At 43.1% G+C, this 12,617-nt stretch overlaps 1 protein-coding gene across 2 annotated transcripts in view; it reads right to left on the bottom strand.

Annotated features, from left to right (window-relative positions):
- Window positions 1-12,617, bottom strand: part of LOC137651297 (uncharacterized) — a 47,926-nt gene that overhangs the window by 14,658 nt on the left and 20,651 nt on the right. For both annotated transcript variants that reach the window (XM_068384565.1, XM_068384564.1), the window contains exons 4-5: window positions 3,858-4,029; window positions 2,912-2,998 (exon numbers count right to left, since the gene is read on the bottom strand). In XM_068384565.1, coding sequence (XP_068240666.1) covers window positions 2,912-2,998; window positions 3,858-4,029 — 259 coding nt within the window. The remainder of the gene's footprint in view (window positions 1-2,911; window positions 2,999-3,857; window positions 4,030-12,617) is intronic.

Here is a 12,617-nt window from a genome sequence, read left to right as displayed (position 1 = left end):
CTCAAGAAACATTAGCTAGAGGGCTTCCGCATGAACAACAATGGCGCTTCCTACTTCTAAGAAGTGTCTGAAGAAAGGAATAGGAAGTGGAGGAGTTGCTAGAGAAAGAAGAGACGGCAAATTAACTCTTCTCCCCTTGATGGCAGTTCTTCCTTTCCACCATGACCACAAAGAGGTGGGCTATTTATCTAAGTTTGCTGCTACAGGTACAACGAAACATTCCCAGTCAAACCGCATCCCCGGGAGTTCGTCCTTTGCTTAGGACTGAAATGAGACACTCCTCATATAAAATCCACATGTCCACTGAAAGCATGAAGTCTCCCACTCCGACAGAAGACAGTACAGAGCATGCTGTTTCCATCCCAAATACGGTGTGACCAACAAACTTGTTTAGAAGAGAGAGGTCGATGACCGGTTTCGAGCCTCCAGTCGAATTCTCCACCAGGATGACCTGACTGTAGAAGCCCGAAATCTCGTCTTGTACGAGTTTGAGCGTGTTCTTCTCCGGCATCTCTTCCGGCAAGGCCAGGTTAGACCAACAGCAATGGGACGGATCACAGCAGAGACGGATGGAGTAGCAAGTACTCCTTCCTCTGTGGATCAAAGATAGGGAAAAGATCTGTTCACACACAACTCTTTGTCTTTCGCTGCATTCAAAAGCATAGTGTCATCCTCTCAAACCATCTTGAACGAGATCTCACTGGAAGAGGGAGGAGTAGGAGCCCACCATTCTGGAAGAAAGAGTGATGACACGCACCAAAGAAAGCGCCTCCATCAACCAGGCAACAGAAAGTATACAGGGTCGTACACTCCTATCTGGCTGAGGGCCACCAGAGCCCAGGTCATGGCATGGGGCCAAGACATAGGGTCCTTGATCCCCGGAGCTGTAACATGATGCCGTGACTCTGGGCCACCGTGGTCGGAAGCCGTTCGGGTGCCATCTGCTCCCCCTCGACGTCAGTAGACTGCACAGATATGGTGAAGAGATTCCAGCTTCCAAAGGGGTGCAGTATACACTGGAGGTACCCTACACACCACCAAAACCTGAAAAGCCCGCCAATGCAGATTCGAGTGTTCTTTGCTCCTGATACATACGCATCAGGTACCAAACCAGGGGTGTAAGCACAGGGGCAAGGGAAGCAAACGCACCTGCTGAGGAAACCGAAGAAGCAAAAGACTTCAGTGTCTTTTTGGCCGTTGCCATGAGAGACCCTGGCGAAGGTTTAGCAATAAAAAAAGAAAATGAGAAAATCTGATAATAAGCCGACAGTAAAGGTGCACATGTCAGCAGCCGAATCAAAAGTAGACTATTCCGGTTGGGAAAATAGGGGGAGAGTCCTCGCCCCCCCTTTACCAGATGGTTCACCACTGGTTAACAATTTCTAACGGCCGTCTCCAGCTTACACTGAATTAGTCTCCCTAATTAAAGGATGAGGGTTTGCATGTCATGTAGAAACAAAGGAAAAATCATACAAGAGTGAAAACTTGCACCATGAATCGCACTCATCTAGTCACTGACATAACTGAGCTAAAAATGTCGGCTCAGCTCAATGATGTTTCTTGTCTTTGCCATTTATGAGAAACCTGCAAACAAGACGTAAATAGAGAACTCCCTATTCGCGGGTTATTATCCATTTAGAGAGTTATACAGGTAGTTATTCATGCCTTTAGAATGAATAACCAGCCATGCTCCTATTGACATTAAATAAGTAAAACAAGGTTCCCATTGTATGAGCACATTTCAACATCTAGGAGAAGGACACTCCAAAATCAAACCATTGTTCTTTAATCTTGGGTAGCCTCTGTACCATCGTCTTCCACTGCCTTGAGGTAGAGTTCTCTTGCTTGAGGGTACACTCGGACACACTGTTCTATCTTATTTCCCTTCCTCTTATTTTGTTAAATGTTTTTTATAGTTTATAAATAAAATATTTAATATTGTTACTGTACTTAAAATATTTTATTATAACTGTTAATCACTTCTCTTATTTCCTTTGCTCAGCTATTTTCCCTGTTGGATCCCCTGGGCTTATAGCATCCTGCTTTTCCAACTGGGGTTGTAGCTTAGCAAATGCAGTCCCTGACATAAGAGCGTCCCAACATACAAGCTTTCAAAGATACAAGCAATTTGACATACAAGCTCTGTCCTGGAATGCATTATGCTTGTATGTTGATGTATCATCGTAATGATAATGATGATATACCTACTATTATTATTATTATTATTAAATGCTAAGCTACAACCCTAGTTGGAAAAGCAGGATGCTATAAGCCCAGGGGCTCCAACAGGGAAAATAGCCCATTGAGGAAAGGAAACAAGGAAAAATAAAATATTCTAACAGCAAAAACATTGAAATAAATATTTCCTATATAAACTATAAAAACTTTAACAAAACAAGAGGAAGAGAAACTAGATAGAACAGTGTGCCCGAGTGTACCCTCAAGCAAGAGAACTCTAACCCAAGACAGTGGAAGACCATGGTACAGAGGCTATGGCACTACCCAAGACTAGAGAACAATGGTTTGATTTTGGAGTGTCCTTCTCCTAGAAGAGCTGCTTACCATAGCTAAAGAGCCTCTTCTACCCTTACCAAGAGGAAAGTGGCCACTGAACAATTACAGTTTAGTAGTTAACCCCTTGAGAGAAGAAGAATTGTTTGGTATTCTCAGTGTTGTCAGGTGTATGAGGATAGAGGAGAATCTGTATAGAATAGGCCAGACTATTCGGTGTCTGTGTAGGCAAAGGGAAAGAACCGTAGCCAGAGAGAAGGATCCAATGTAATACTGTCTGGCCAGTCAAAGGACCCCATAACTCTAGTGGTAGTATCTTAACGGGCGGCTGGTGCCCTGGCCAACCTACTACCTAGTCATACAAATGCGTTTACTGTGTAATAAAAAAAGGAATACTTACCATAGCCTGATATGCATCTGGAGTCTGACTTCTTAAAGCATCACGCAGTTGCTTGTACTGTTGCTGTAACTTATTCCACTGATCTTGCTGTAAAAAAGACAATTATAACTGCTTACCAATTCAATATAGCTACAGATCTTTGAGCTAAAATCAGGTTTATTTTAATCCTTTTACCCCCAGGCTATTTGGAAATTTCCAACCCTTAACCCCTGGGGGTTATTTTTTATTAAAGCACATTTTGCAGTATATTTTTTTTAAATTACTCTAACAGTCTTAATTTTCGTCATAGAGAGGTCAGGTTGGTCTCATTCTCTTGGAAAATGCCTGAATTTTCTCAAAAAATTATCAAAAAAAAAAAAAAAATTATAAATAGCAGTTTTTTGCAGGGACGTACCGGTACGTCCATGGGGGTAAAGGATGTGTTTTGTGAAACGTACCAGTACGTTCTTTGGGGGTAAAAGAGTTAAGGTTTCCAACACAACTTAATCTTGAATATAGTTTAGCTACTATCTCCTATAAATCAATCATAACTCCAGTATCAAATTAACAAGAAAAAAAAAAAAAAAAAAAAAAAAAAAAAAGTCTCTCGAAAATGATCTTCAAAGAACCATGAAGCAGATATATAAAATATGGAAACAGCCTAAGTTAAGGTTAAGTACATATAAACTTGAAGTCTTGAAGAGACGTACAATTTACATTTCCCTCAAATTCATGCAGTTACACTTTCACAGTTTCATACGTGAAAAGGAAAGTCAGTAACACAATTGAAAAAAAAAAACTTGAAGTCTTGAAGAGACGTACAATTTACATTTCCCTGAAATTCATGCTTCATGCACTTACACTTTTACAGTTTCATACATAAAAAGGAAAAGTCAGTATCACAATTAAAAAAAAAAAAAAAAAAAAAAAAAAAAAAAAAAAAAAAAAAAAAAAAAAAAATTCTTACATATGCACTAGATGTATTAGTCTTCAAGGCCTCGTACGCAACAACTCGCATTTCCTCCGGAGAATGGTCGGAAAACCCGGCCAACAGCGGATGGGACTTAAGAGGAGTGAACGACGAAAACAGCCATTGTCCGTTTCTTTCCCACTGAGACATCTCCACACTCACTTGTTTCCTGGAATGAATACACTTTATTATTATTATTATTACTTGCTAAGCTACAACCCTAGTTGGAAAAGCAGGATGCTCTAAGCCCAGGGGCTCCAACAGGGAAAATTGCTCAGTGAGGAAAAAGGAACATTAAAAAATAAAATATTTTTAGAAGAGCAACAACATTAAAATAAATATCACTTTATAAACTATAAAAACTTTAACAAAATAAGAGGAAGAGAAATAAGATATAAGATATAACAGTGTGCCCGAGTGTACCCTCAAGCAAGGTGGCATCCAAAGTAGAGGGAACTATACCCATCTTCAAAAACACAAAATAACACAGAGCTCTGAAAAACACGTCCGAACGTTCACAGGTGCTAACAAGGAATGATGGAAGAAGGATAGGTAGTGGTGGTAGTGGTAGTAGTGGTAGTAGTGGTGGTGGTGGTGGTGGTGGGGGTGGGGGGTGGGGTGGGACAGTAGCTGCAGTGAACGACACCTCGTGGTAACGGGGGTTTTGGGGAGGGAGAAGTCTAATTGGAAAGGAACCTATGGTAGTGGTATCACTCGCCCCAGTTTTAATACCGACACCCTTTAGGGGTGAGCGAGCTGCATATATTCCTGGCATTTCATGCCACTTTTTTCTCTGGTATATATTTAGCAGTATTTATACCTTTGAAATGGTGCTTTAAGGAGCATTTCACGGAGCGACACAGGTTCCTCGCCCAGAAATTGATTTTTCCTTCGTCAAAATCCCTTATATCATCAGAGTTCTCTTGCTTGAGGGTATACTCGGGCACACCATTCTATCTTATTTCTCTTCCTCTTGTTTGTTTAAAAGTTTTTATGGTTTATATAGGAAATATCTATTTCATTGTTGTTGCTGTTCTTAAAATATTTCATTTTCCCTTGTTTCCTTTCCTCACTTAGCTATCTTCCCTGTTGGGGCCCCTGGGCTTATAGCATCCTACTTTTCCAACTAGAGTTGTAGCTTAGCAAGTAATAATAATAATAATAATAATAATAGTAATAATAACAACAATAATAATAATAATAATAATAATAATAATAATAATAAGATGCTGTAAAAACTCCTATCCCTACTACAATTCATGCCTCTTGGAATATTATTACCTCCACCAAAAAAGTTGGAAGGAGGTTATGTTTTACCCCATGTTTGTTTGTGTGTTTGTTTGTTTGTGAACAGCTTCCTGGCCACAATTTTAATCGCAGAGTAATGAAACTTACAGGGATTAACTGGTGTGTAAAATGCTGGAAATTATCAATTTTGGAAGGGCAAGGTCAAAGGTCAAAGTTACAATCTAGCAAAATGTCCAATTAATGTAATCAGCCATAAATTTGGATACCGTTGTAACAGAGACTTCAAAACTTGGTTCTTATTTGAGCGTATGAAAATCCACGGCAATTAACCCTTTAACCCCCACCATAAGGTTAAATTTCGAGCACATTTTGCTATATTTTTTCTTTAAATTGCTCTAACAGGCTTAATTTTTGTCCTAGAGAGGTCAGGTTGGTCTCATTCTTTTGGAAAATGCCTGAAGTTTCTCAAAAAATTATCAAAAAATATGTAAAATATGTAATTAACATTGTTTTGCAAGAACGTACCGTTACGTCCTTTGGGGGTGAAAGGGTTAATACATGTTAAGGTCAAAGGTCAAGGTCGGGAGATAAGCTGCCGTGACGGAGGTCAGCGCTCTACTGAGCCCCCCTCTAATTATAATATGTAAAGGAAGAAGTTATAATCCTCTTGGAATATTATTATAATCAATAAATTTACTACCGTAGGGGGACTATAGTCACTTTCTTTTAGCGATGCAGATTTGCACCGACTCACAGCGGTGCCCTTTTAGCTCGGAAAAGTTTCCTGATCGCTGATTGGTTGGACGAGGTAATTCTAACCAATCAGCGATCAGGAAAATTTTCCGAGGTAAAAGGGCACCGCTGCGAGTCGGTGCAAATATGTTATTTTCATTAGTAAAATAAATTTTTGAATATACTTACCCGATAATCATGTAGCTGTCAACTCCGTTGCCCGACAGAATTCTACGGGAGGGATACGCCAGCTATCACTATACTAGAAGGGGGTGTACTCACAAGCGCCACCTGTGGCCAGGTACTACAGTACTTGTTGTTGACGCCACCTCACTTTTTCCTCGGTCCACTGGTTCTCTATGGGGAGGAAGGGTGGGTCAATTAAATCATGATTATCGGGTAAGTATATTCAAAAATTTATTTTACTAATGAAAATAACATTTTTCAATATTAAACTTACCCGATAATCATGTAGCTGATTCACACCCAGGGGGGTGGGTGAAAAACCAGTGTACAAGACTAAAGGATAGCTAAGTATCCCGTATTTCATATAATCAGTTATCCACAATAACAATGAAATAATAAGTACCTGGTAAGGAAGTCGACTTGAACCGTTACTCTGCCTTTAATAAGATCGTCTTCCTTACTGATCGCAGCGTTCCTCTTGGAAGGCTGAATCAACTCAAAGGTGCTAAAGTATACAGGGCTGCAACCCATACTAAAGGACCTCATCACAACCTTTAACCTCGGCGCTTCTCAAGAAAGAATTGACCACCCGCCAAATCAACAAGGATGTGGAAGGCTTCTTAGCCGACCGTACAACCCATAAAAAGTATTCAAGAGAAAGGTTAAAAGGTTATGGGATTATGGGAATGTAGTGGCTGAGCCCTCGCCTACTACTGCATTCGTTGCTACGAATGGTCCCAGGGTGTAGCAGTACTCGTAAAGAGACTGGACATCTTTGAGATAGAATGATGCGAACACTGACTTGCTTCTCCAATAGGTTGCATCCATAACACTCTGCAGAGAATGGCTCTGTTTGAAGGCCACTGAAGTAGCCACAGCTCCCACTTCATGTGTCCTTACCTTCAGCAAAGCAAGGTCTTCTTCCTTCAGATGAGAATGTGTTTCTCTAATCAGAAGCCTGAATAGTAAGAAACTGAGTTCTTAGAACTTGGAAAAGAAGGTTTCTTGATAGCACACTATAAGGCTTCTGATTGTCCTTGTAAAGGTTAAGACCTTTTAGATAGTACCTAAGAGCTCTAACTGGGCAAAGTACTCTCTTCAGTTCATTCCCCACCAAGTTGGACAGGCTTGGGATCTCGAACGACTTAGGCCAAGGACGTGAAGGAAGCTCGTTTAGCAAAAACCGAGCTGCAAGGAACATGTAGCCGTTTCAGATGTGAAAACAATGATCCTGCTGAAGGCGTGGATCTCACTTACTCTTTTAGCTGTTGTCAAGCACACGAGGAAAAGAGTTTTTAATGTGAGGTCCTAAAAAGAGGCTGATTGGAGAGGTTCAAATCTTGATGACATAAGGAACCTTAGGACCACGTCTAGATTCCAGCCTGGAGTGGACAACCGACGTTCCTTTGAGGTCTCAAAAGACCTAGGGAGGTCCTGTAGATCTTTGTTGGTGGAAAGATCCAAGCCTCTGTGGCGGAAAACCGCTGCCAACATACTTCTGTAACCCTTGATCGTAGGAGCTGAAAGGGATCTTACTTTCCTTAGATATAACAGGAAGTCAGCAATCTGGGTTACAGTGGTACTGGTTGAGGAAACTGCATTGGTCTTGTACCAGCTACGGAAGACTTCCCCTTGAGACTGATAGATTCTGAGAGTGGATGTTCTCCTTGCTTTGGCAATCGCTCTGGCTGCCTCCTTCGAAAAGCCCCTAGCTCTTGAGAGTCTTTCGAAAGTCTGAAGGCAGTCAGACGAAGAGCGTGGAGGATTGGGTGTACCTTCTTTACGTGAGGTAGACTTAGAAGGTTCACTCCTATAGGAAGAGTCCTGGGAATGTCGACCAGCCATTGCAGTACCTCTAAGAACCATTCTCTCGCGGGCCAGAGCGGAGCCAACCAACGTCAGCCGTGTCCCTTTGTGAGAGGAGAACTTCTGAAGTACCCTGTTGACAATCTTGAACGGCGGGAATGCATACAGGTCGAGATGGAACCAATCCAGTAGAAAAGCATCCACGTGAACTGCTGCTGGGTCTGGAATCGGAGAACAATACAACAGGAGTCTCTAGGTTATCGAGGTAGCGAACAGATCTATGGTTGGCTGACCCCACAGGGCCCAAAGTCTGCTGCAAACATTCTTGAGAAGGGTCCACTCTGTGGGGATGACCTGACCCTTCCGGCTGAGGTGATCTGCCATGACATTCATACCGCCCTGAATGAACCTCGTTACCAGTTAGCTTTCGATCTTTAGACCAGATGAGTAGGTCCCTTGCGATCTAGAACAACTTCCACGAAAGAGTCCCTCCCTGCTTGAAGATGTAAGCCAGGGCTGTGGTGTTGTCAGAGTCCAACTCCACCACTTTGTAAAGCTGGAGGGACTTGAAGTTTATCAAGGCCAGAATAACCGCCAACAACTCCTTGCAATTGATGTGAAGTGTCCTTTGCTCCTGATTCCATGTTCCCGAGCATTCTTGTCCGTCCAAAGTCGCACCCCAGCCCGTGTCTGATGCGTCTGAGAGGAGACGGCGGTCGTGTTTCTGAACAGCCAAAGGTAGACTTCCTTGAGAAGAAAGCTGTTCTTACACCACGCGAGAGAAGACCTCCTCTCTTCGGAAACAGGAACTGAGACCGTCTCTAGCGTCATGTCCTTTATCCAGTGAGCAGCTAGATGATACTGAAGGGGGGAGAGGTGGAGTCTCCCTAACACGATGAACAGGGCCAGCGATGAAAGTGTCCCTGTTAGACTCATCCACTACCTGACTGAGCATCGGTTCCTTCTCAGCATGCTCTGGATGCATTCTAGGGCTTGGAAGATCCTTGGGGCCGACGGAGAAGCCCGAAAAGCTCGACTCTGAAGATCCATACCCAAGGAGACAATGGTCTGGGATGGGACGAGCTGAGACTCCTCAAAATTGACCAGGAGGCCCAGTTCCTTGGTCAGATCCATAGTCCATTTGAAAATCTCCAGACAGCGACGACTTGTGGGAGCTCTTAAAAGCCAGTCGTCTGACGGAGCCGGACACAAGATCATGGTACTGCTGCACAGTCTGTGAACTGTCAACCATGGGCAAGCGAGGAAGTACAGTGACAACCCGAATCTGTCTAGACTGTCTGGGTCGTACAGACAACTCCTTATCGGGTTGCTGAGGTTGCCGCACTGCGTCACAACAAGTCACTTCTGCTGGTTGTTGAACGTCTTCCCCGTGACACATTGACTCCGTAAACAAAAAATCCTCTAACAAGGACTAAACTTGGACTGTATGTCTTGCAACACAGCTCAAGGTCTATGGGAGCAGGTGTGGTAACAGACGGGATTAGCGACTGAAGTGGAACCATTACCTTCCCTGGAAGCATGTTATGCTTAAATAAAAGTCCATAGGAGGCTACGCAGCTAAAGGCTCCCTCCAAATGACAGAGTCCTCAAGGGAATATCAGAAGGAGGGAGAAAAGAACTTTCTCATCTACAGGGACCATATCCTAGAAAAGCTAAGTTCTCTCAGTGAGGGTTTCACTGGTGCAAAAGCAGCAGACTAGAAGGCAACGTTATGAAACTGCTTGACAGTCTAGTGAGTTGGCAACAACCAAAGATGTGTGACTGAGAAGCATGCGGTAAGGTATGCAGAGCATGTTGTATGCAGAGTATGCTGTATGCAGAGCATACTGTATGTAGAGCATGTTGTATGGTGAGCATGCTGAATGCAGAGCATGCTGTATGCAGAGCATGCTGAATGCAGAGCATGCTGTATGCAGAGCATGTTGTATGCAGAGCATGCTGTATGCAGAGCATGCTGTATGTAGAGCATGTTGTATGCAGAGCATGCTGAATGCAGAGCATGCTGTATGCAGAGCATGTTGTATGCAGAGCATGCTGTAAGCAGAGCATGCTGTATGTAGAGCATGCTGTAAGGTAAGCAGAGCGTGTGCATGGCGTTTAACATTTCTCAGAAATTCCATGACCAGTGCTAGAGTGCTTTATGCATGCTTGCATGGGGTTTCAATATCAACATAATATTAACCTTACATTCATAACTCATGATTCATATTTTTTGCCATATTTTGCGATATTGTTAAAAATATATTGCAAGGAATACAAATATATTTTTATAAGTAATACAAATAACCTCCATTATCATAATGTTTGACAATGGAGGTAAGGTAAGCTGAACAGCAGAGTCAGAACGAGCTGGAACAACAATAGTTGTGGTTTCCTCTTCAAGACTCTGTTGAGGGAACACCTGAGGCTCAGTCTGCAAAGGCTGATCAGCAGAAGGTAGGCTCATGGGTGGAGGAGGCTGACTCCTGGCATGAGTGGCTGAACTCAAGGGTTGCGCTTGCTGAGTGGTTGGCGGATGCGCAGGTGCAAGTTCCTGAGGAACGAGTTGAGGTTCCTGCGGTGTGAGCTGAGAGCGAAAAGGTAGTGGCTGCGCAGAACGCAGTAAAAGTCTCGCAAGTTGAGGCTCCTGAGGCGCAAGGCTAAGGTGTTGAGGTGCTTGCCTTGAGGAGGGTTGAGCTCGCTGCAGCGAGAGCTGAGGAGACTGACTCATGGATGGGAGAGGTTGTTGTACCTCAAGCGAGTGTTGCCTCACTGGTGGAACAGCAAGTGGAAGCGGAGGAAGAGAGGTATAAGCCTCCTGTTCCCATTGCTGAGGTTGCCTTAAGGAAGGCGGAGGGAGCTGCACACCACTGGGATCAGTAAACTCATAACGTGGCTCAACATCGTACGCCTGGCAGGCGGTACTGCGGTCAGGCGGAGCGAGCGCAGGCGGAGGGAGCGCAGGCGGAGCGAGCGCAGGCGGAGGCGCAACCTTCTCAGCCCGACACTCACGCATCAAGACCGAAAGTTGTGACTGCATGGACTGCAGTAGAGTCAACTTGGGGTCGGCAGACACTAAGGTCTGCTGAGGTAAAGCCTTAACAGCAGAGATCTGTTGCGGCAGAACCTTACTCCTCTTAGGCGGAGTGCATTCAACTGATGACTGCGGGGAGTCAGAGCTAACCCAATGACTGCATCCGGGTTGTTGAACTCTAACTTCGTACGTCTGGCATAGGTCTGGACTTTACGTTTAAGAGGTCTTGAGACCTGAGACCAGCGTTTTCTCCCCTAAATTTTTTCTGCAGACGAGCAAAATAAGGGCTCAATCGTCTGCGGGTGGGAGTGACGGTCTCGGTAAGACACGCCCACAACCACCGAGGATACTTCTGTGCGCCGATCAAGGCCTGCTGAACCCTTTTGTCCTTCGACATTGCTTCTCCCCTGGGCTTGGGAGCTTGCAAGAGGTCCCGGACTGGGAGGACGACTGGCGCGCACAGAAGTACCCTCACGCACTAATCACTTATCACTTTGATTTTCTGTTTGCACTTATTTCACTGAACTCGAAACTTTAAGTGGTTTGTACCTGAAACACGCAATTCTATCCTTTCTCAAAAGTTAGTAATTGCAAAACAGAATTACAATGTAACAGAAAAATCTAATGAAAGATAAATAATTCAGTGGCTGGAAAGAGACTAAACACTAGATCACTCTAGAAACGTTTACCTTCTTCCCCTAAAGAGACTAGGGAGAAGAGCAAAAACGATAACAACGTTACTCGCTTGAATGAAACGTTTATCCTCCTCTTTCTCCCTCCGTCTCTATATCTCTCTCTTTCTCTCTCTCTTGACTTAGAACCTGAGAGAAGAGCCCAATCATATATATCGTTAAAACATATTATTGTTAAAGGAAAAAACTGAAATATTTCCCAAAATGAAAAGTTCCTTTATTAGGATTAAAACCATTAAGTTAAGAAAGAATGAACAAAACGCTAGACACGGTTACTCTTACTGCAACGTGAAACCGTGAAAATTCTTTCTCTATCGTAACGATAGAGCGCAAGTTGAACGTTCTGAACGTCAACAACTGCAGAGACAAAACAAAACGTTAGTTCAACTTTGAAAACAGTACGAGACTATCAAAGAAATTCTTTCAAAGACATTAAAATAGCATAATATGTTAACAGGTAAAACCGAAATGACGGGCTCAAAGTTAATTAACTTCGGTACCAAGAAAAGACCGCCTACTATTAGGAAGGTCGAATATAAACAAATATAAAAATTAATTTTAATAAGTTTATAATAAAAGGAAGTTAATCGAAGAGGCCTATAAGAGGCGGAGAGATATAAAATAAATCTATAACTTTTGTTAAGCAAAATTAAGAAAGAGAGTCTATACTCTCTTAGACACCAACACTTCCGTCTAAGGGAAGGGTCGGCCATTTAAAGGTGAAAGAGAGTTAATACTCTCTTCGTCACCATAATAAATCAAATTAATTCCAAAAGCTAACTAAGCTAATATAGAAGTTTCCAGTATAGCGAATAGCTGCAAATTTAGAGAAATACTTCACCAAACCGTGAACAATACTCCAAAATCATAAGCGTATCCAAGAACGTCTTGCTGGAAGCACGACAGAGGAAAAAGTGAGGTGGCGTCAACAACAAGTACTGTAGTACCTGGCCACAGGTGGCGCTTGTGAGTACACCCCCTTCTAGTATAGTGATAGCTGGCGTATCCCTCCCGTAGAATTCTGTCGGGCAACGGAGTTGACAGCTACATGATTATCGG

Source organism: Palaemon carinicauda, chromosome 12, assembly GCF_036898095.1.
Source record: "Palaemon carinicauda isolate YSFRI2023 chromosome 12, ASM3689809v2, whole genome shotgun sequence".
Lineage (NCBI taxonomy): Eukaryota > Metazoa > Arthropoda > Malacostraca > Decapoda > Palaemonidae > Palaemon > Palaemon carinicauda.
This window is presented reverse-complemented; position numbering and strand designations above follow the sequence as displayed.